At 35.7% G+C, this 23,027-nt stretch overlaps 2 protein-coding genes across 2 annotated transcripts in view; one reads left to right on the forward strand and one right to left on the reverse strand.

Annotated features, from left to right (window-relative positions):
- The window catches only part of eIF5 (eukaryotic translation initiation factor 5), a 39,663-nt gene extending 24,043 nt beyond the window's left edge, over positions 1–15,620 (reverse strand). Inside the window, exons 1-2 of the mRNA XM_068773145.1 lie at positions 15,418–15,620; positions 15,088–15,215 (exon numbers count right to left, since the gene is read on the reverse strand). The gene's annotated coding sequence lies outside the window, so the exon portion shown is untranslated. The remainder of the gene's footprint in view (positions 1–15,087; positions 15,216–15,417) is intronic.
- A 466-nt stretch (positions 15,621–16,086) lies between these two features.
- Positions 16,087–22,704, forward strand: LOC137929674 (mitochondrial import inner membrane translocase subunit TIM44). The gene is made up of 7 exons (XM_068772732.1): positions 16,087–16,237; positions 16,311–16,409; positions 17,605–17,908; positions 19,433–19,539; positions 20,716–20,805; positions 21,132–21,254; positions 21,990–22,704. The coding sequence occupies exons 1-7, from the start codon at positions 16,235–16,237 to the stop codon at positions 22,575–22,577; spliced, it is 1,314 nt and encodes a 437-aa protein (XP_068628833.1). The 5' UTR covers positions 16,087–16,234; the 3' UTR covers positions 22,578–22,704.
- The last annotated feature ends 323 nt before the right edge of the window (positions 22,705–23,027 follow it).

Here is a 23,027-nt window from a genome sequence, read left to right on the forward strand (position 1 = left end):
GCGGTTGTGTGATTCGCATTGTTTACCGCATACGCATTTATCAGTGGGCTGGCAGGCGGTGCATTTCATTGCACGACTACCACTGCATGTGCTGCTGAAGTGGCTAAATATTGGTCCTTTTCTTACTTACGATGGACTTCCGCGAGGTAACGCCTGATTCCATTAAATAAATTAAAAATGTCGTCATCCAAACCACATCAGGTTTAAATCGATTTCCTCGTTCTACCATTTTTACCATCAGTTACCAAATTATAAATCAAATTTACACGTATCATACACTTACTATAATTATGTACTTATCAAGTAATAAAACCTTTCTCGTTAATTAAGCGCCCTTAACCATTTAATGCGAGTGTTTTTCTGTGAAATGAGGTAAAAAAGCAAGTACTTTTGTTTTCATTTATAATATTCATAAAATACAACTCGTAGTATAAACTTAAAAAACATAAAATTTGTCTCATTCGAGATGATTGTGTGGTCAATGCATATATCCTAATAAAGTAGATCTATCTATTAATCTATTGTTATACGAGTTGTCCCCCCAAAGATCTAATCTATGATGATGTCAAATATCAGACAAATTCTGCGTTTAATAGAAATATGAAAATATTACAGAACACGTAGAAGTTAACATTGAAATATGTATCGAATACATATTTCTCTTTTCTCAAATCATTCGGACATGTCTACAAACAAATCGTTTCGAGCTGAAGTCTTAAATAAAACCGGATGTTTTCAATACTCCGCACCCGCATGTATTTTTGACATTCCAACAAGAACTAGTGTGGTTGCAGTTGCGTTTCACGTGCACCAGCACACGGGCGCCCTGTGTATGAATGAACGGCGAGCGTGACGCAAGCAGACGTCTCTTTCTACTATTGTTACTCGCTCTTCGATCCCACAACACCCGAGCGCACGCAGAGATATACAACATCTGTACTACGGTTGTAGAGAGAAAGTGCAGGGTTTGTACACATGTACTCCAGAGGACAGGCGGTACTACCAGATTGAACTTATCAACTAGATTTTTATAATCATTTCGCGACAAGACACATGTTAATCTAACTCCGCCTTATATAACTTATTGCTTTATTTAATTTAGAAATTTGTTTCAATTAATTTAATTTTAATAAATAAATAAATAAAGCCACAACATAATTCTACTTACAATCGAGTTAATTACTTCTATACGAGGGCCAAACTGAAAGTTTTTAGAACTGGCAACTTAAAAGCATTATATTAAAAAAATAAGTTTAAATTTTGAAAATAGAACTCTTTACCAATAATATTGAGTATACATTTCATTCATTTGTCATTTGTTTTACGATTTGGCGGCAAATTGAAAATTGTCTGTGCACGTCAGAATGAATTTAAGCCGAGAAAATTTTCGTGCAATGATTTTTTATGACTTTCGATGTCATATAAGTCAACAAGAAAGTTATGATAGACTTCGATTGGCTTTTCACGATGAAGCCCCATCTCGTGCCACAGTTTACAACTGGTTTAATGAATTCAAACGTGGTCGAACTAATCTCACCGATGATTTGCGTGAGGGACGGCCTTCTACAGCGACGACTGAAGACAATATCGGTGTTGTGCGGCGTATGATAGAGACTGACAAAAGAGTGACCTATCAGCAGATTCGGACAAGTCTAGGCATAGGTATGAGTCAAGTGCACAAAATCCTCCATGAACATTTAGCGGTCAGGAAGCTTTGTGCCCGCTGGATACCGCATAATTTGACCGAGGCTCAAAAACTCCGCCGTGTTGATTGGTGCCGAGAAATGATCCAAAAATTTAACGGAGGTGACTCAAATGCTGTGTTCGACATACTAACGGGTGACGAAAGCTGGATTTACTGTTATGATCCGGAAACCAAAAGACAGTCTGCTCAGTGGGTGTTTCCTTCCGAAGAGTTGCCAACTAAAGTGAAGAGAGGTCGAAGTGTTGGAAAAAAGATGGTGGCCTCGTTCTTCGGAAAGACAGGTCATTACGCGACAGTTATCTTAGAGGATCAGAAAACGGTTAATGCAGAGTGGTACACTAACAACTGTTTGCCACTTGTCTTGGAAAAAGTTCGAGAGAAACGACCTCGCAGCAGGATCCTCCTTCATCACGACAATGCCTCGTCGCATACCGCCAGGGAAACGATCGACTATTTGGCGACCACAGACGTGGAATTACTGGGTCACCCGCCGTATAGCCCCGACCTCGCACCCTGCGATTTTTATTTATTCCCGAAAATAAAAGAAAAACTTCGAGGAAAACATTTTATGGACGCCGAAGAAGCAGTGGCTGCGTTTCAAAACGCCGTCGAAGAGACCCCTAAGGCCGAGTGGGCAAGGTGCTTTTCTCAATAGTTCCATCGAATGCAGCGATGTATTGATGTAAATGGACGCTATTTTGAAAAGTTATAATAAAACTAATAATTTGCTAGAATGCTTAGTTTTTGATTTTCTAAGAACTTTCAGTTTGACCCTCGTATTGTATGTTTCGTTTTTATTCTTATCCTGACGTGTGAAAAATATTTTTTTCAAAATGAAATTTTGCATTAGCCGCCTTATGGTGGGTTATTTTTTAATGGCCTTCGTTTTTGTGAACCACTTGCTCCTCCTGTATGTGTGATAGGGACACTGTTTGCTCAAATATTATTTTTAACTTTAATTTAAATTACTTTCTTGTTTCAGTATGAAACTTATTAAGCTCTTATCATTCTTCAGTCTTTTTTTACAATATCTTTAATTTTTAATACACTTAGCATATTTATTTCTTTTGTAAGTTTACATTACTTCCAAAAATCTCTTTTCATTCCTCATCTTCATTCCCAAGGTATCACAGTTACTAATTTTTCTTTAATAAATTCATTTCTCTTAGGTCTTCATATTTGATTCTTAATCCTTTTACGATTGACAATTCTTATTTTAAAAACTTTTCGTTTCCTTACCTAACCACTATTTCAATTTAAGTCCTATTTCTATTGATCATGTACTGAATTATCATCCTACAGTAACTCCGGTAGGTTATTTTATTATTTCACTACCTTAGACGTAGGTCCGTATAATCTCACGTCATTGAAACCTTGACGGCTGTATGACAAAATTGATAAAATATATATAAACCACATCACATATATACACACATATATATAATTAATGCACATGAAATAGAACCCGCGACCTACGATCGCAATCTGAAACCTCTGCGCTACAACAGCTCCTTGCCTTGTCATATCACTATTATGTAACCAACGTCACCAACTGTGTAAAACACATTGTAAAAGAAATAAATTAACGCGGTAACTAAAATGAACATGTAACGCGGACATTCTTGATTTATTTTTGCTAACCATTCAATAAACAAGAAGAAATAACATTTTTTTTTCGGTTTAGTATGAATTACCATTTCATTATAATTCATTTATAACAATATATTGATGGTAGAAAAAAGATGAAATAAAATAAATTTTTACAATGCTTGGCGGGTCGCATGAACATGTTAAAAGGGCGGCAAGCGACCCGCGAGTTGTTCACTCTTGCACTAGACTAAAACGTGCACGTATGTCACCACACCTGAGGTGTGTGAACGACAAAAGGTATTTATTATGTTTAATATATTTCTAGTAAATTAATATAAGTTCAAGGCCAGTTAGTTTGATGGCTCGAATCATCATTTATGTCCTCATAAATAAAATCTAGGGTATCCTGTAACAGAGATGTCAGGCCATTTTATATACCTCTCTACCATTGATCGGCAGAGTGCTTTCAATGCGCAAGTTGTATGTTAATAATGCTAACCGCCCTTTATATAGGGTGGGCCAAAAATTTTTGCAAATAGCAACACTTGATTTCTCCAAAACCGTGAGAGTAAGGGGCCAACGGCGAGACGGAGCACATCACGACGATGTAATTTTTAAAAAATAAATTTTAATAAATGATAATTACGGTAAATAAATCATAAACAAAATAGCATTTGTACTTTTACTTCTACACATGTTTCAAAAGTGCAAAAATTTATGGCCCACCCTATATTTTACGACCTTTTTCATTACGTCCAGAAACTCTACCATTATCTATCTCAACGTTGTCGTATATTATGCGCGTTCATTTACAGTTTAATAGTAATTTGTCTGAATCCATGAAGCTGTAAACTTTCTTCAGGTTTTTCAGGTCAGAGGCATCTGGACCTCAAGCAGGTGCTCCGAAACATTATCCTGTAGGGCCGCGCTGGTCACCCCGCGTCGTCTGCCGTCGGGCAAATGAATGCGATTATTCCAGCGCACCCCGCCGCAATGAATCACGCAAAGAATTTTCCCACGTGCGGTGGACGCGGCACCCGATCGCCTGATAAGCATTACGGATGCCTAGTGCGCCCGCTGTAATGTCACCATGTGTTTAAGCGTTTTGGGATAATCCGCTTCTTGGATTACGCACCGATGGTCATCTAAGCAGCTGTAAGATGTTCACTGCTGGAAATAGACCTTTCCTATAGATCGGTCTTCGAAATTCAAATGTCTTCATACGACCTAAACAAGGATCGTATGGCCACATGGGTAAATATATTTCCAGAACAGTTAATATCAAAACACTGAACTGCTTCTCGTATGAATTTAAATTTGATAAAAAGTCTGTTCAAAAGCAGGCATGCCATTGTCAGTCTCCCATCTTTTTCCTGTGTCATTTTTACCTATTATCCAATTCAAATTTTAAGAAAATAGTAGAAAGCTGTTTATTCATAGGTATATCATCGACACTTCAGCTGTGTCGCGTCCACTGCTCCCCCCCCCCCCCCTCCAGATATCCAATAGTACTGGATAGATTTGTAGCCAGCGTCTTTCGACAACCTTTACGAGGTCCTCTGACAACCTTGCAGATAAAAGTTCCAGACTGCGCACAAGGTCCCCGGCGGCCTGCTCCGCCATGATCGGTTAAGCGTTCACAATTAGACTCCTCAGTACACTAATGATCTAGGTGTATTGGGTATTTACAATATTAAAACAGTGCTTACGACATAAAGAGACAGAGCGATGATTAGTTATAGATGTAAAAACTTTAAACCTTTGCTGAATGACCAGTCACCCAATCATATGTGAAGTCCACAATCCCGAAAATCGTGCCAAAAGCCTGGCGAACGGAGCGCGTTCACGTTTCGCAGCCGGGGGCGATGACCTAAACAAATCTAAGGTCACTGCAGGATTGCACGTTTGCAGTACTCCGTTTACCCGCATCGGGCGCACTACGGAGGGAGGGTAACAAGCACTAACAGTATTGCAAGACCGACATTTTTTTTTGCTTTGTACTATTTGTAATATTTCGGACAAAAAACCATTGTTTTTTTTTTCAAAATAAAATTACGCCCCAAAACTCCTCACATTGAAAGTATTTCAAGAATCCTATCTCTACAGAACACCAATTTAAACCCTGCGGTTCATTCCGTGATTAAACTTGACATCGTTTTCACATTTCAATTTAACTAAATAAGAAGAATCTTAAACTCTGTACATAAATACAGAGGATAAATTTGATTAAACAACATGAATGTAGAGATAATTAAATTTTGCAAAAAAATATGTAACTAATTTACTTGTCTAAGGTGTTAAATACGAACAACTGTATACAACGTCCGTATATATATATTATCCTCCCCTTTAAGTATGTGTTTATAAATAACTATGCAATAAGTATAGTATCTACTAGGTATTTGTTTATGTGTTCACATATAAAAATAAGTTCTGTATAACATTTAGACATCTGCCTATTATCTTTACACCGAGACTTGACTGGTAGAGAATGCCCAAAGAAATTTATTCCACCATTACACAAATTGTAAAATTGTCATTTCTACACACACACACACACGCGCACACACACACACACAATATCCTCCCCTTTGAATATGTGTTTATAATATATATATAATTTTGCAATAAGTATAGTATTATTTATTTACATCGAAATTTGACTGGTAGAGAATGCCCAAAGGAATTGATTCCGCCATTACACAAATTGTACAATTGTCATTTCGAGCATGGGAATCTCTAGTCTAACTTTTTGGACCTTGGAGCTCGTCGCTAACATGTCCAGCAGCAGGGGGCCTGCGGCCGCGACGCGGGTGCGTTCACCTCTGACATAACGCGTCGCGACCAAGTTTCCGGCTGTCGTTGGCCACTCTGCTTGCGTAACCTCAGTCGCAGACTTTCGAGATTCTTCGACCTACTCCCACAGACATGGAGACCCCATTACTTTCCTTTCTAACATATCACTCAACTTCCTTCCTTTCTGCTTTTACATCTTACATCAGTATTTTACAACATTTTATGTGCCCACGCCCCAACTAAGCCTTTCTAAAATTCTTACACTCCCCTATGTAACACTTAACTGATGTATGACTTACGTATGACTTTCGAATTGCTCTCCTTTACAATCGAATTGCCCACTGTGGGGCATGGGTATCACGTTGGAAAACACTGTTTTACATCAAGTAATTATACTAGCTGACCTGGCGAATTTATTTCAGTCCAATAGCCAAATAACAGGTACATTTCAGATTTTTCAATTTACGAAAGATTGGGTTAAATTTTTTACACATCTAGATTAGTTCTTTTTTTGTCATATTTTTTTACAAATAATTCTATTTCGGACATTGACAAATGAAAAGACAACCATAAAAATTGGCTCAGCCGTTCTCGAATTATAAACGTTGTAACACTTTACATACATTACTTCTCTTTTATTTCCAACTATATTTACTGTTCTATATTACCATACAATAAAGTTGTAGGTTTTTAATTAATTTACCTACATTTCGCTGCAGGTCCATTACAACTTTTTATAAATTCCTCACTTGTTTTATGTCTAGACTTTCTAGATTCATTTACCGGCCACGTGACATTAATGCGCATAATGTAAGAGTCATTGTATAGGAAAGTAATTTATCGTCGATACTAAGCCACGCCCTCTTATTAAAGCCGCGTTCACACAGACCAGTTCCAGTGATTCAGAAGGAAAACTAATACGTCACCTGTTAAAGGTCAAGTGTCGGAGGCCAATTTGTTAAGGCGTATGCACACACAAGCAAAATTAAAGTATAAATGCTTGTACAACATACAATAGTTAGGGGCACGGAAATTTCGTATTTACGAAATAGATGCGAATAAATGCGAAAATTACTCATAAATGCGAATAAATGCGAAAAGTATGGTATTTTTCTTTTTTCCAAGGTCTTCCTCAAAATGAGCTAATTGATGAATATGCACACTATCATAATTATTCGGTCCAATAATATAAATAAAAACCCCAATGTGCAGGACATATTGTTGGCCGTCAAATGCAACTTTTCGTATTATTGCTGAAGCAGCATTACATAGTGCAATTAACAGCGTGGACGCTTAACGCTTCTTCTGCATATAAAATCTCGTCGTACAGACCAAAAAACGACGTTTAAAAAGTGGAATCTTTATTTTTTACAATGTTATCTTTTAATTAATTAAAACTGTTTGATGTTAAGACTTGTACTTTAAAATTTTGTTAAATTTTACTTTCATATTTAGCAATAAAATTACTAAACAAAAATTTTTGTTTAATAAATGCCTAATTTACCCAAATTTTATAATTTTAAAGTATAAATGCGAAATTTGCAAATTTTGAAAAATATAAATGCGAAATTGGTGATTTTCTTTTGCGAAAATTCCGTACCTCTAACAATAGTTATTAGTACAACGTCAAGTCTTGTTTACGAGGGGGAAAGAGAAAGAGAAGTTGTCTATACAATTACAACGCTTATGTCGCCTAGAAATATAGTTACAACGCTTGTGTAGATGCTTGCTATCGTTTATATATGTAAGCGGTGAAAGGATGCAATTGAAAAGACGCACATGAGATATTTGAGACTAGATGTCTTGTCTAGGTGACTTGCCTTGTGAGTTGTGTAGTTTCTACGAAAATGATAATATCCTACTGGCGATGAGGCATTGCGTTGGTACATTTCCTCATCAGATTCATGAGGAAAACTGCTCATCGGAGGGACATTCTAAGTCAATAAATCATGTACTAGATCAGTGATTCTCTAAGTGGTCTATATCGACCCCTAGGGGTCTATGACAACCTGTAAGGGGTCTAACGTCAGCGAAAAAAAATTTGGGGGTCCATGAAACGACAATGGGGGTCCACGACAGTGTTATTTATTTCTTAGTAATTTATTATTAAAGCATCAGGTTCATCCTTCTCACTAAAATATTGACTTATTGCTTATGTTATTTTATTTAGTTTATTTAATGTTACGTATATTTTACATAACAGATACATCATTTTATTTTGAGTAGTTTTAATTTAAATTCAATTAATAAATGTATAAATTAACATGTGTTTTTACATTAAGTTTTTAACATTAAACTTCACTACAGTTAGAAATTTACAGGAAATCATTATATATATAAGTAGGGGGTCTACCCAACACGGAAAAACATGGCACGGGGTCTACGACACAAAAAAGTTTGGCGAACTCTGTACTAGATGATAAACTTTAAGAACATTTATCTTTAGATTCGATACGTTCCGAAGACAATACGATCTAATATACATTTCAGATAAACTTAGCTGAAAATCCTTTATTTATTTAAACATTCTAGTCGTCTTAGAATTTAAAATAAAACGAGGGTTCTATACGCGTCGGAGAAGAACCCAGAACAAATTCAGTTACAACCTGACGATAACATCATGGGAGTAAGGATGAAGTGGTCGTACGGAACGTAATGTTAATAATTGTACATTTTTAGGGTGTTGTGAAGAGACAAAATACCGATGACTAAAAAAAATAGTTCACCCAAATTTTGTTTTATATAGTTTATAATTAAACTTAGGAAATAGTTTACCGACTTAGTGAACACTGTAATATGGAATATATGCAAGAAAATATTAAATGGTTTTGTAAAAAAGGCACAGACGCTAATGTCTGTCAAGTATAGATTCTACCTCATAAAAAAGAACAAATACAGTCGGGTTTTTTATGAAGTTTACACATGTAGTTAACACCCATATTATCATACCAAGGAAATTTGTAAAAATACATGACGTATAATATAGGTAATGGTTATATACAAGAACAAAGAAAGACTAACAATAAATATCAAATTGATAATTTATATATCATAATATCTGAAATGTATAAAAAGACAAAATGATATAAAAGTTATCTGTTACGGACTTCCAAGATAATTTCACACGATTATAACGCGTCATGAGTTACAGTAACCTAATCTCGGGCGCGGCGTGTGCCGCCAGACGCGCGCACCCGCCGAGCAGGGGGAGCAGGGAGCCCCCGCACCCGCCGAGCAGGGGAGAGCAGGGAGCCCCGGCGCGCTATCGATCCGAGACAGCGCCCCGCCCCTGCGCCCCCACACCGCCGACACCGCTGTCGCACTGCGAGAGCCTTCGCCCCCCCAACCCCCCTCCACATTAGCACGTGCGGGTCACAGGCGTAATATGCGAACGAGCGTGTTCAATTTTTTCGTCGAGTCAGCTCTAAGAGATAGATAGCTCTATTTTTTACGTCACTTGCAAAATTTACGTTTTTAGGTTTCTATAATTTTTGTACAAACCTTCCGCCACTGCCACAGGAAAAATAGATATGATTTTTTCTCTTCAAAAAACTAATTTTCATCCATTAACAAGCCCGGCTTATATACATATCATTTGCCTTCAAATCTTTTTATAGGTCAAAGATTAGATATAAAAGAGATATGAAGTAAATATGTTAACAGCAAAGTTGTCGTTATAAAGTTTTAATATTTTTTATTTAAATCTCATTAAATGCGCTTCTTTTAATTATTTATTATAGCTCGTTAGAGGAAAACATAGGTTTTAATTGCTGGCAATCTTTACATTAGACTTGCAATAAATATTTATTTTTTACTTAAAATCACACTTCTGTAGGTACAAAAGAGTGTTATGTAAGCGATCTAATATATAAACTACTAAGATAAAATAGATAAATAATTATAAAACCGTGATATAAATAGATATAAGGAAACATATTTTATTAGATACAGAAATACGTAAAATCAATTTACATTTAATTTATGATATAAAAAACATTATTAAAGAAAATTTTAGATAACGATAATATTTTTTTTACGAGTTGCATGACTTTGCAAAACATAACAACTGTATTTTGATAGATTTGAAACACAGACCACGCGGGTTATCCAACAGGATGTAAAAAGATCGGCGAAGAAAAATTTTTTTCAAAATTTTTTTCCAATCATATTATTAAAATTAATTATAATTTTATTTACATTTGAATTACTTCGATATCGTTGGCGTTTAGCTGTACTAAACACAGTAAAGGTTATCGCGTGATAAGGGGGAGTGAGTACTTGCCGATCCGAGAAGAGATTACACAATCTTCCGAGTTGAACATCCGGCAAGTTGGGGCATTCATGCAATCAAATTTGATTGACGGCTACAGACAAACGTGAAAGTTCTCTATACATGTTTAAAAAACGATTTAATATATATATATATATATATATATATATATATATATATATATATAAATTATCAACAATAAGAGAATATATTTTTTATTAATTCTAATTTGTATCGCTAGTGTTTTTTTTTATAATATTTATTTTTCGTTCAAACTTAACACAGACAGTTGGGAAAGGGTTGCTGTTATTTAATACGGATCTTTCTTCTCCCAGCTGCGAGGCACGAAAGCGTTTTATAATTTTACAATTTTTCTTACACAATTTTCTCTTATGGGTAAATGCAGCTAAAATTTATACATATTAACAATACAATTTTGGAATACTCAATTATATATTAGTTGCTACATTATTTTATTTCAAGTCGCTGCCCAAGCGCTACAGACCGTTAGCTGTGATATTAGAAATGTAAACTAAGTGCGGTAATAAACTGTTAAACTAATAATAAAAATAATATACGTAAAATTATAGAACTTTGAAAGGAATTGAGGCGATGTATGGAAGGAAAGCACAGAAAGAAATGAAGGTTGTTTTAAAGGAAATTAGAGGGACGAATGAAAGACGAAGAAAATAGAAATGTGTACACCAATAATACCTCGCTTTGCGTCGTTTCGTTTTGCGTTTTTTCGAAGTTGCGTCGCTGCTTAATTGGTACTAATTTTCACTGTGCGTCGTTAGATTTTCGAGGTTGCGTTATTTTGGATTCGAGTCTGTAATTTTTTTTCTTATAGATGGCATTACGTTTGTTTCTAATTGCGCCATACCATCAAAACACCGTTGTAAATAAATAGTTATTAATTAGGAAATAGTTTAACGAGATAAGAGTAAGTTAGTAAACAATGTGATATAAAGTCACGGGATGTCTGGAACATAGATTCAATAAAAATAGAACAGCTGTCCCTGTACAGTCTTCCCTTGCAAGAGATTTTAATACGACCCGATTCACAGTTTACTGGCATCAATAGATTTCGTGGATAGTAGTGCAAAATGAGCTTAGGATAAGTCAGCTTCCTTCGGGATATCAGGTCCAGATCTTTTCTTAGAACTGCCATTATTGGAGATCTCTCGTTCACCCAAATCTCCGGACGTACGGGCTTTATACAATTCAATTTTTTTTATTTTCATTTTAATTTTTTTCCTCTCTATTTTTGCGTCACAAAGTCAAACATTCCTCCATTTTATACATTTTAGATCCTACCTGACCCTTATTATTTTATTTTCTTTGCTAAATTTTAGGAATATGGGTGATGTTTTTCGTCACCTACCTAGATGATGTTCTTTACATCAATCCTGCCTCCCCTATTTCAATGCTGAACAGCGGGCGATAAAATGCACCACGGTCTGGATCGGTTTAGACCATTACATCACCTACGATGTTACCGGATTGTGCTGCAGAGCTGCAGAACGACCTGACGGGCTCTCAAGAGAGTATCTGAACATGAGCTTTCAATACGCGTTCGCTCGTTGAAAATCAAAGGGCCCACGCGTGGGCGTCTTAACTTAAGCTGTCACTCAAAATAACTTTAGCGTTCGTAATCAAGAAAGCCTGCGAGAACAAACGTCGAATTGGACTGCAATTGCATGGATAACTCTGAAAGCCTTGGTAACAAAACACCTGTCTGCCACGAGTAAAATATATTACGTGTAAATATAGCATTGTGCATCGCTTTCGTAACAGATATGCCAAAATATCCGGTCAGTGTCAGGGGCGCAATGGAAGTGCGCTGCGCTTATCGTCCGTCGCGTTATCGCTACGTGTCCGAAACCGCGCACGCGTCGATCGACGTGTCGATCGTGGCGCTGCGATTTCGACACGCTCTGAATACTTTATATACGAAGCCCCAATTTGGTGTTCAAAATAGAGTTCCTAGCAGAATCCCGGAACAGTCTCTCTACCACATTACTGTAAAGCGACTTAATCCCTTAGCTGCGAAAAGCGCCACTTGGCGCTCGACTATAGACACTTATTCTCAGCCAACAGCGCCTTTTGGCGCTCGGCTATAGACACTTATTCTCAGCGAACAGCGCCTTTTGGCGCTCGGCTATAGACACTTATTCTCAGCGAACAGCGCCTTTTGGCGCTCGGCTATAGACACCTCTTCCCAGCTAACATCGCCTTCTGGCGCCGTACATTTCTTTTACATTATCGTGTCAATAACTGCATGGTAATGGTCATTAATTTGTTTGTTAGCAACGCGACAGCTGCACACGCTTCCTGTGCGGATATTTTGTCACATAACCAAATGTGTGTGGTTCGTACAGAAAATCTACTATCGTGCCGGCTGCTGAGAGTGTTTTTATTGTAGTTTTTTATGCTGAGAGCATTTTTATCGTTAGGCAGCGAAAGGGTTAACTTTCTAACGTCTATTTACTTTAAGTCCTTGCTTACTTATTCTCTGTTGACTGTTGAGTTGTTGCTGTTAGCGCGAGGGCTTTTACCGCTTCATCAAAGCACAATTCAAGGAGCGGAAGGGTCCATGAACTTAAAAGGTCCCGATGTATCCCTAAGGAATACACGAAAAATCAACGGGAATGTACGCTGACATGATAAAAATTGGAGGTTCATAGGTCGTAAAGAGTCCACGAAAATTTATCTGCTTTCTGTTAAGCAATAAAACATTGGCTTGGCATTACCTATCATTTGTAAAAACTTGTACTTGTTTATATCAATGTCGACGTTTAAGAATATGGTAGAATATCAACGAAGTGTTCACAGGAACAAGCAAAATTTTAAAATTGGTCTATATGGAAAAGTCTGGAAACTTCTGCTTCAGGTTGTACAGTCCTCTGTGCAAGGCATGAGGAAGATACTACTGCTCAGATTCTGCTATGTATCAGTATAGCATCTTACAGAGCCTCCCATCACGGTTCCCTGGTGGACCTCCAGATCACCAACGACATTAAGAGTCAATTGAGATCTACCTTAATTTTAATTACTACAGTAGCAGGCCACATCATTTATTAAAATAAAACTTGTAATTTTTTAACTGCTATAAAAACATTTTTCAAACAAATTATTTAATCTTTTTATTACTATGTTAAGCTTGTTTATAATCCAATGATGGTTCTAAGCTATGACAGAAATTATTCACCAATAGTGATAGTTTAAGTCGAATGTATTAGTCAAACATTATAGTACATACATTACTGTTAATGATATATTGAAATTAAAAATAAAGAGATAATATATAAATTGTTATGCAAGAGGGACATGAACAATCTAACAAAGTAATTAAAACCAAAATTTATATCATTCAAATTCTCTAATTCTAGAACTACTAAAGATTAAAAATCACAGGTTGCAATGTAGGTAGCGAGTGGTTCCAGCTATAAATGCCTTATCGTGCCATAAAAATTCAATTTTATGCCAAATGAATTTTATCATCATGTATGTGTAGGCATTACACAAAACTTGGAAAAGAATTTTTCCTAAAATCCTAAAATGATTTCATAAACCATAGTATTGGTTACAATTCATATTCCATTGGCAACTTTGCATAATAGTAGCACATGATGATATGTGATCAATTAATTGTTATTATCATATAAAAGTGTTCACTGTAAAGCATGGGTCTGCCAAAGACATTTGGGGAAATATACCACTATCCCTACACTGGGCAATGAAATTGGTGATTCAGTATAGTATTATGGTAAGCAGAGATTTCGCTGCCCGTACCATGGAAACTTATGAGGTGGCAATGCTATATAATTAATGCACAAAGACACACTGCACAACCTGCTACAACCTACTTTTAAATCTCAGTTCTCTGCCACTGGACTACCACTACTCAGAAATGTTTATAGCTGAACACCTATGGTAACTCAAGGTTTTGTGATGACAATCAAAGTAATTTTTAATTATTAACATAATTTTTTTGGCATGTTAAATTTAAACTATTAACTGGTTTTTCAGTTTTATTTTCAATAATTAGAAAATATTAATATTGCAACACTATCGTTTTCAAATTTTACCAAAAGGAACCTATTTAGATTATGAAAACATGCTCAAAACTTGGAGGTGAACTAAAAGATAATTTGTTCATAATTACTTCAGATGGATGTGATATAAGGACAATATTGGTGATAGTGCCTGAAAATTGGTAACCTAGTATTGTTAAAATCAATATTAGTCAACTGACTATAGCAATTTATTTTTACAAATTATGATATAGACACACGAGGTTAAAATCCAATTTATATTATATATAGGAATTTTTATATTTTATATTAAATATAGGAATACTGTAGTAGTATGTTTGTTCATCTTATCTATAAGCTGTTCGACCAGGTATAATGTTGACAATGACCAATTCATTATGTGTTACAAAATGAAACGTTCTCAAGAAATTGTGTTCTATAGATGGTGTGCAAATTTGGATAGAATATTTAGTAAATATATATATATATATATATATATATATATATATATACACATAAGACGTGTACATATTTTAGTTATGAAATTGATAGTTGCGCAGTCTATTGCGAAAATATTTAATATTTTACAAGTAAAATAGTTAAGAAGTAAATTCCGTATATTTTTAAAAATCATTTTGGTTAATCTAAAATCAAACTTAAACCTCTCTCGTGGAAAAAATTGCACTAACCTTTATATCCTGCTAAAGTCATATAAAATGGTAGCGCCCCACTGGACGAGAGTTCACAGATGGGATGAATTGTTGATCCTTCGAAGAAGCTGCACCAGGGAAACACGCGACCAGCCGGGGACACCAATCTGTCGCAACCAATTTTACTTCATTATAGCGAGATACAACACATGCTTACACATTACGCACAAGTGCAGATTAAATCATGGCGAAAATAAGAACTAGTACTACAAGCCGAAGCGTACGCACCAGCTGGCGAGAACGTGGTGTCTAGTGCACCCGCTAGTGTAGCTATATAAGTAAATATGGATTGAAGATATTCGATAGTACCTTCCTCTCCGTATGACGAAGCGCCTCGTAAATTGTTACTCTATATGTTTAAGTTGAAATTCACCAATAAAGACCCGAATTGCGCTACAAATGAACGTAAAATAAATTAAATATCATTGAACGCGTACACGAAACCGTGGCTAAAAATGACGACAGAAAATAAATGAAAATGCACACTTTCTTATGTTTCTGGAACTACGTTCACACCGGAAACGAGAATTTTTTTTAAATATGAAACAACGAGCATCTTATATTTGAAAACGTATAAATTTTGGCGGATAAAATATTTCATCTCTATTTATTAAGACGTTAAATATAAGAACAAAAATTTGCTATACTTTCAAACCGTGAATTAGAAAAACGTTCTTGTTATAAATTATCAAACAGGAAGTCAAGTTTAGAATAAAATTGTCTATGACTAGTGACAGTGACAATTAACTTTTTCCGAAAAAAATTTCAAAAAGTTTTGTTATAAATATAATTATAAAAGCTGTTTATTCACCGTTCTTTATTTCTTTACTGGAATAATATATTTAAAAATATATACACATTATTTAGAAGAAATATTTTTTAAGTGTTTCAAAAGTCAAAAGCTTTACATTTAAGGCAAAAGAAAAATTATTTACTTGTCCATAAATTGACAAGTACCATAAACCGATCTTACCCAAAAGTCGACTAAAAATGCCAGAATGATTTAATTTATTTACCAATTTTTGGCCATTTAACCTGATTAAAAACCGAAAGATCGGTTGTGTGATTATACAATAGTAACCTGTCATTTATAGTTATTAGTGTTTCGACTGTATTATTTATAATAATGGTAAATTCATAATCTTCGTTTTTAGGAAGTCTTATAAGGTTATGTATTTTACGAGTAATTTGTTTAATTTTAGCACTCGTGTCGACAGTTATTGAATAGTACCGCGCGATGGAAATGCGCAGCGCCAGCTTATTTAAAGGCTTCGTCAATATCAGCTTGTAAAACTGACCAGGTGAGTGCGTAATAAAATAAGTTAAATGTGACGAAATTCGGTTACAATACTTAATAAGAACTAAATTTGACTTTTTATTTCTGATATTAAAATAAATTAACTAATGTTTAAGTTAGAATAATGTATACATACATTATTCTAACTTTATCTATTGACCTTCATTGCTTAGCATATAAGACAATTCTTACATATTAATAGCATCTGTTCTATATCAACCAATATAGATTTGATATCTTTAACAATATAGTCTTAATTCTATGATGTCAATGTAGATAAAGTTGGCTGTAAATACCAGCTGAGGTGACCGGCTCTTTATTAGATGGAAGGTATATATTACAATCTACCAAACATATAGGTACTTGACTAACCAGTTTGGCTAACACTAATGAAAGTAGTGTTGTCGATTTAGAGCTCTTCCTTCTGACTTACTACCTTCCTGTGTAGGTATGGACCCTAGGCACTAATGTTGACACCACAGGCCTTGTAGGTTGGAGCTGATAGCCAGTGCAAATTAATCAGATATGTCATAAATCTTGAATTCAGGCATTTGTTAAATGTCTTGTATATGTTGTCATCTAGAGTTGAAGTTGGTCCATGATAATAACATAATGCTTAACTAAATTATTTTCATTTATAAGAGGGATATCAGTAGATATTTCCTGTATATGTTGGCTACAAGTGATAAATAAATGTGGAATTCCTACCAAGTAACAATCCTTTATAATTTATCTTATATGCTCGTAGGCAGGCGTATTGACACTTCTAACGAAAATAACAAAGATTTGGAACATAGGCAGACAGGGCAGGCAGAGTTACTATAAGTAAAAATATATAATTTCATATGACTATGAACTAACAGACATTAAGATGTTTTGTTGGAACATCAGTATTAAAGATATAATTGATTTTAATAAATTTTAAGCTTTTTCTGCAAATTTGTTTTTTAAGTTAGCATTGTTTGGTGGCAATATGGAGCCATTCATTGAATATGACACCAGAAATTTTAGTTTTTTTTAAACCTATCCCTTCCTTTGTAACATTATGTTACATTCTCTGTGACCTATCTTCTCCTTTGGAAATGTATATAATTATGTGAAAAAAATGAAAACATCGATACAGACCCTGTCCCTACCCACAATGGGTTTGAATGAGAGCTCACAATTGTTATAGCTTACCAAAATAATTATATTTTCAGTTCACAGTTCAAGAATGTCGCAGTTATTCAGCGAGAAAAGGTTTCTTCTCCTCTATAATAGAGAATATAAAAGAAGATATTGCAAAAAATAAGGAGATGAAAGAGAATATTAAGAAGTTTAGAGAGGAAGCACAGAGGTTAGAGAATTCTGAAGCGTTGCAGGCGGCGCGGAAAAAGTTTCATGCTGTGGAATCGGAGGCATCAAAGGGTTCTGAAGTACTTAAGGATACAATAGAAGGAATTAAAGGAAAGGTTGAGCATGTTCTAGAGGAGGCTAGCAAAACAGAATTCGCAAAGAGAGCAGGTAATAACAATAATTATTATTTATTTATGTAAGATTTTACTATGACTTCGACGGGGGGAGTCCAATGCTATGCAGTAAACTGGTAGTGGTGGAGCGCTTTTTAACTTCAGCCATATGTGTATGACGCCTTCAAGTTGTCATGTATAGCTCATAATGAAATACCATGAGGTCAGGTCAAAAATGAGAAAATCCATAGAACAAAAGTAACTGGGTTCGAAAGTAATGTGGCAGTGAAAAAATCATGTAGCTTGTAGAACAGTTGGTCTCTGGAACTTCTGGAATGAAGACCAAAGACTGGTAGTGTAAAACTTTTTTATGGTTATCAGAAGAGGCTTGATAAACTATTGTAAATCCACAGGGGAAGCCTATGTCCACCAGTGGATGGCCTAGGGCTTAAATGATGACCATCATTTATTTACTGTTAGTAATGTTACTACTACAATATAACTAGATATGTGATTTCTGTACCAGGGTAACAAGCCCATGTCACAGAGATTGCATTGGTTTCAATCCAATAATTTAAGATTGTTCGTAACATGTTACATATTTATTCTGAATGTTATTATTTGAAAGCAAAAACAGATTTTCTTAAAGTTAAATAAATTAGTATGGAAACAAGAAAGAAGAAACCTTCACAAAGTTACAGGCTTGTTCACATTTGTGAATGCTGTGATTACAATAGTAGTTTTGAATTTATGTCAGACTAGCTGTGTCTGCAATTAAGTCTGCATGTAAATTAACTAAAAAAATATAAAGTTTATGTATTTTTATTTTCTTGAAGAATATTTCTGAGTAAAAGCTTGAGTTACTCCTTATTACATCAAATACCTGCCAATATAAGTCCCGTCCAAATCGGTCCAGCCATTTCAGAGATTAGCTGGAGAAAAGAGACAGACAGATAAAAATGTAAAAAATATAACTATGATATATGTACCGTATATTTATTTATATGTGTAGTAATAAGAAGTTGTTTTAATATTACAAACAGATGTTTTATTGTTTTATGGCCCCCACTATTGGGGGCCTCTCGTACCCCTAGCTTTTTAGGATTGGGGACTACCTTCTTTCTTTCCTCCCCTTTCTTCCACCATCTTCTCACTCTAAGGTGGCTAGGTACATTTTATTTATTTTTATTCTTTAATTTTATCTTACATTTAATTTACCTTTATTTACACATTTATTTTACTTTCTTAATTCTTTATTACACATTTCTTTTTTTATTTCTAATTATTAGTTAACAATTTATTTTGTGCAGAGTTTACTTAAACAGTTTTATTTCATTCAACCATATTTCTCACCATCCCACGAGCGAAAGATAGGAATGATGGGCGAAGGTTGTCGTCGCCCATCATAACGGCGATGCTCTCTATGTCTATCTTTGTTTCGGTCTCTAGGGCACTGCGCATCCGTGCATGTGCGGGACAGTAGGCCACAAGGTGGGCCACGATCTAGTCCACGCCATAAACAGATGCTCCAATTTTATGTATCTGTATAGATATTTAATATTGTTACAAATGTTTCCAGGTAAGATAACTGAAGACATTTCAAAATCGGCCAAAGATGCAGCTGAGAGTATAGCAGACAGAGGGCAGAAGCTTGGACAGACATCAGCTTTCAAGACCATATCACAGGTAAAGAGGAACAAGCAGAGATGTAACTTCTAAGCACTTCGGGTTCGCAGTGCGGTTGCACTATGCATACATATTCAGTTTCAGAGAATGTTATTATCCAAACCAACAGTACCAAAGGGTGTTTTAAGCCACAATTTCCTATTTATGCCTCCAGCTCGCTACATTACTTCTTTTCACTAACAAAACTTATTCATCTAACATCTATAATTATTTTTCAACAATGCAGAGGTCACAAAATATGTCTTCTAATAATAGGCTACTAGTCTAGTCTTGCCTCTGTGAGCTGCTTTACGCAACCAAGAGGCACTGCGCTCGTTATACATTAGAGTACCCCTTACTCAAACCAACCCAACTCTTTGAGAAATCCCTGCTGACTTTTGATGTAGCCGGAGATCTCGAGGAGATATGGTGATCCGATATGGGTAGCTCTGTGTGGTGTTACCCCTGTACACCGAAGTAAACAGTGATGAGGACAACAGTTTCTTCAAGGCACGCCCTGTATAGAGAACTGTCAATATCACCTAAAGTAAAAAGATTTTTTAAAAAAAAGACCATGACTGGTTGAGATCCCCACCACCAGGAGCAGTTGGGATTTTATGGTAGGCGTTGCCTCTTGCTTGTCAGGACTTCTCTTGGCTCGTCCATCTCTGACTATGTTGACTCCTAGTACGCTCTGATGTGATGGATCTGATCTTACTGGTTGTTAATGGGATGAGGGGCTCCGGGGCGTGAACAACCTTGCTGCAATCTCCCCTGGCTAGCTCATCTACATGATATATAGGTTACCTAGGCAAATATAAGTATATACCAAGGCTTTTTTTTAGAAAATGAGAAGAAATTTCTCAACTGGCGATATAAAGAGTCACTTTACGCTTGTTTCCATAATTAATTTCATACTTAGTCTATAAAAACACTTATTTATTTATAGTATTGATGTGTAAAAGCAATAATACAAGGGAGTTTACCAATGAATAATCATTTTTCACTTAATTTCTATTCTTGGAAGTGTTTTTGGTTATTTGTTTTGGTATTACAAGGGATTTTTTCACCAATCAATGTTTAATTTTCATATTATTTCTTTCATTCTTAGTAAATTTTTGTTATTATTGGTAACACCAAAGTACCCAGGTAATTTAGGGGTATTCTACTGTACTTAATTTTATATGTCGTCCGCAGGCAACTGAAGTTGTTAAAAACGAAATGGCGCCACGTGGACTGGAGGGAAGAGTTTATACTTCTCCTATTGCGTTGCGGAAGAGAGTGGAGGTGAGTGTGATAGATATTTATTTATATTATTAACCATATAGGATCATTTAAATCGGAGTTCCCCAAACTTTTTTGTGTCGTAGACCCATTGCCATGTTTTTCTGTGTTGGGTAGACCCCCTACTTACCTGATATTGATTTCCTGTAATTTTCTCTTGCTTCACCCGTCTTCTTTATTTTGCCGCTATATTTATAAATTTTAGGTTGTACAACTCGTGGGTTAGTAAACCCGTACAGTTCTGCGTGTAGGTACTGTGCGAGCGAGACAGCACTAGAGATTAATGTTTGATGATATGGCAATGCTCATAATAATATCTGATTGTCCAGGTGGCAGAAGATGAGCGAACTTTCGCGCCGGACACCGAGACTGTGGGCCTGGAGCTGCACAAGGACTCGAAGTTCTACCAGCAGTGGGAGAATTTCAAGAACAACAATCAATACGTCAACAAGGTAAGTTTCTAGGATATACCCTTATTGTGCCGAGATTTATATACAGTATTAAATAGATTTTTGACTGTTTTAATAATTATTTTTACTGTCTCTATCGCTAATGTTTTTCTAAGAAAGTAACTTTATAAAAGTTGAGTTAAATATATTTGGAACTTAAATTAAAATACCATTTAATTTTGAAGTGTTTAGACACTTAACAAACATTCAAAATACTCAAATTGCTCAAGTGGCAGTGGACAGGGCACGGTGCCAGCAGATGCGGCGTGGGTGTCTACCCCCATTTGCCATTTGTCGATTAACGTACGGAAGAATATATATATATATATATATATACATATATATATATACTATATATATACATACATATTTTTGTGTGTGTATATATATACATGTTGGTAGACGTATGTGGGCAGAGCCCCTCCTCTAGGTGAACCGAGGTCTTAGTTAAGGTCGCAGAAAGTCGCTGGACGAGGGCCGGGCCTTTTTCATCACATAAATACTAAATTTGAAAATTTAGACAAAGCGCGACAGAAAAGCAATCCATTTTATGTCGCCGTTTCGGTCGCTAACGTGTTCAATTTCTAAGTGTTGTCATATATTTTCTTGAAGTACTTACTTTAGCTATAGGTTAAAGATTGATTTAATTGATGCTTAATAACTTTGTCGATGAAAATACTCTCGATATGAAATATTTTCCCGGGTTAATAACTTGTATTAATAATTAAATTTTTAAAGGTTCTAGATTGGAAAATACGATACGAAGAGTCCGATAACCCCGTGGTGAAGGCGTCCCGATTCGTCACAGAAAAAGTTGGCAGCCTCTTTGGTAACCTGTTCGAGAAAACTGAACTCTCCAAAACCCTCACTGAGATATGCAAGATCGACCCCAACTTCACAGCGCAGAAGTTCCTGGAGGACTGTGCTAATGACATCATCCCAAATATCCTGGAAGCGATGGTACGCGGAGACTTGGATATATTGAAGGACTGGTGCTACGAGGGTGTGTTCAACATCTTGGCGACTCCAATTAAGCAATGCAAACAGCTCGGCTACCGGCTCGACTCAAAGATACTGGACATCGAGCAGATTGAACTGGTGATGGGCAAGATGATGGACCAGGGGCCCGTGCTCGTGGTCACGTTCCAGTCGCAGCAGATCATGTGCGTCAGAGACGGTAAGAACAACGTGATCGAAGGAGACCCGGACAAGGTGATGAGGGTGAACTACGTTTGGGTGCTGTGCAGGGACCCGCAGGAGTTGAACCCGAAGGCGGCCTGGCGACTGCTCGAGCTGTCTGCGAACAGCGTGGAGCAGTTAATTTAGGTTTAGTAGTTGTTCATAGTTGAATTAAATCGTTGGACATTTTCATACGTCTTTGTATCTTCCCTTATTAAGTTTTATTCGTCGGAATAAACTACAATTCTATGAATTACTTAGTTTATATCATCGTTACGAGAAATTTTATAATTTTTACAAATTTATTTTATGTTATTAATGGAATAACAAAAAATCGCTTTGGTTATTTATTTTATATAACGTTTAGACAACTAGAATGGAGTCTAGTCTATCTGTACAAATTTAAATAAATAAAATTTTACAGAAGAAATGAAAATTTTTCTAAAAATGTTTTGTAAGGGGAATGGTATGTTTACAAAAGAGGTTTTTGTGATATTGTTGATACATATATTATATACAAAAACTATGCTTGTACATCGTAATTTATTTTTAATAAAAAGCAATAAGTTGTCCAAGTAATTTATTTTTTGAAAAATT

Source organism: Battus philenor, unplaced genomic scaffold (genome assembly GCF_028537555.1).
Source record: "Battus philenor isolate CCGP_79_NKW_IND1 unplaced genomic scaffold, ilBatPhil1.0.hap1 SCAF_11, whole genome shotgun sequence".
Taxonomy (NCBI): domain Eukaryota; kingdom Metazoa; phylum Arthropoda; class Insecta; order Lepidoptera; family Papilionidae; genus Battus; species Battus philenor.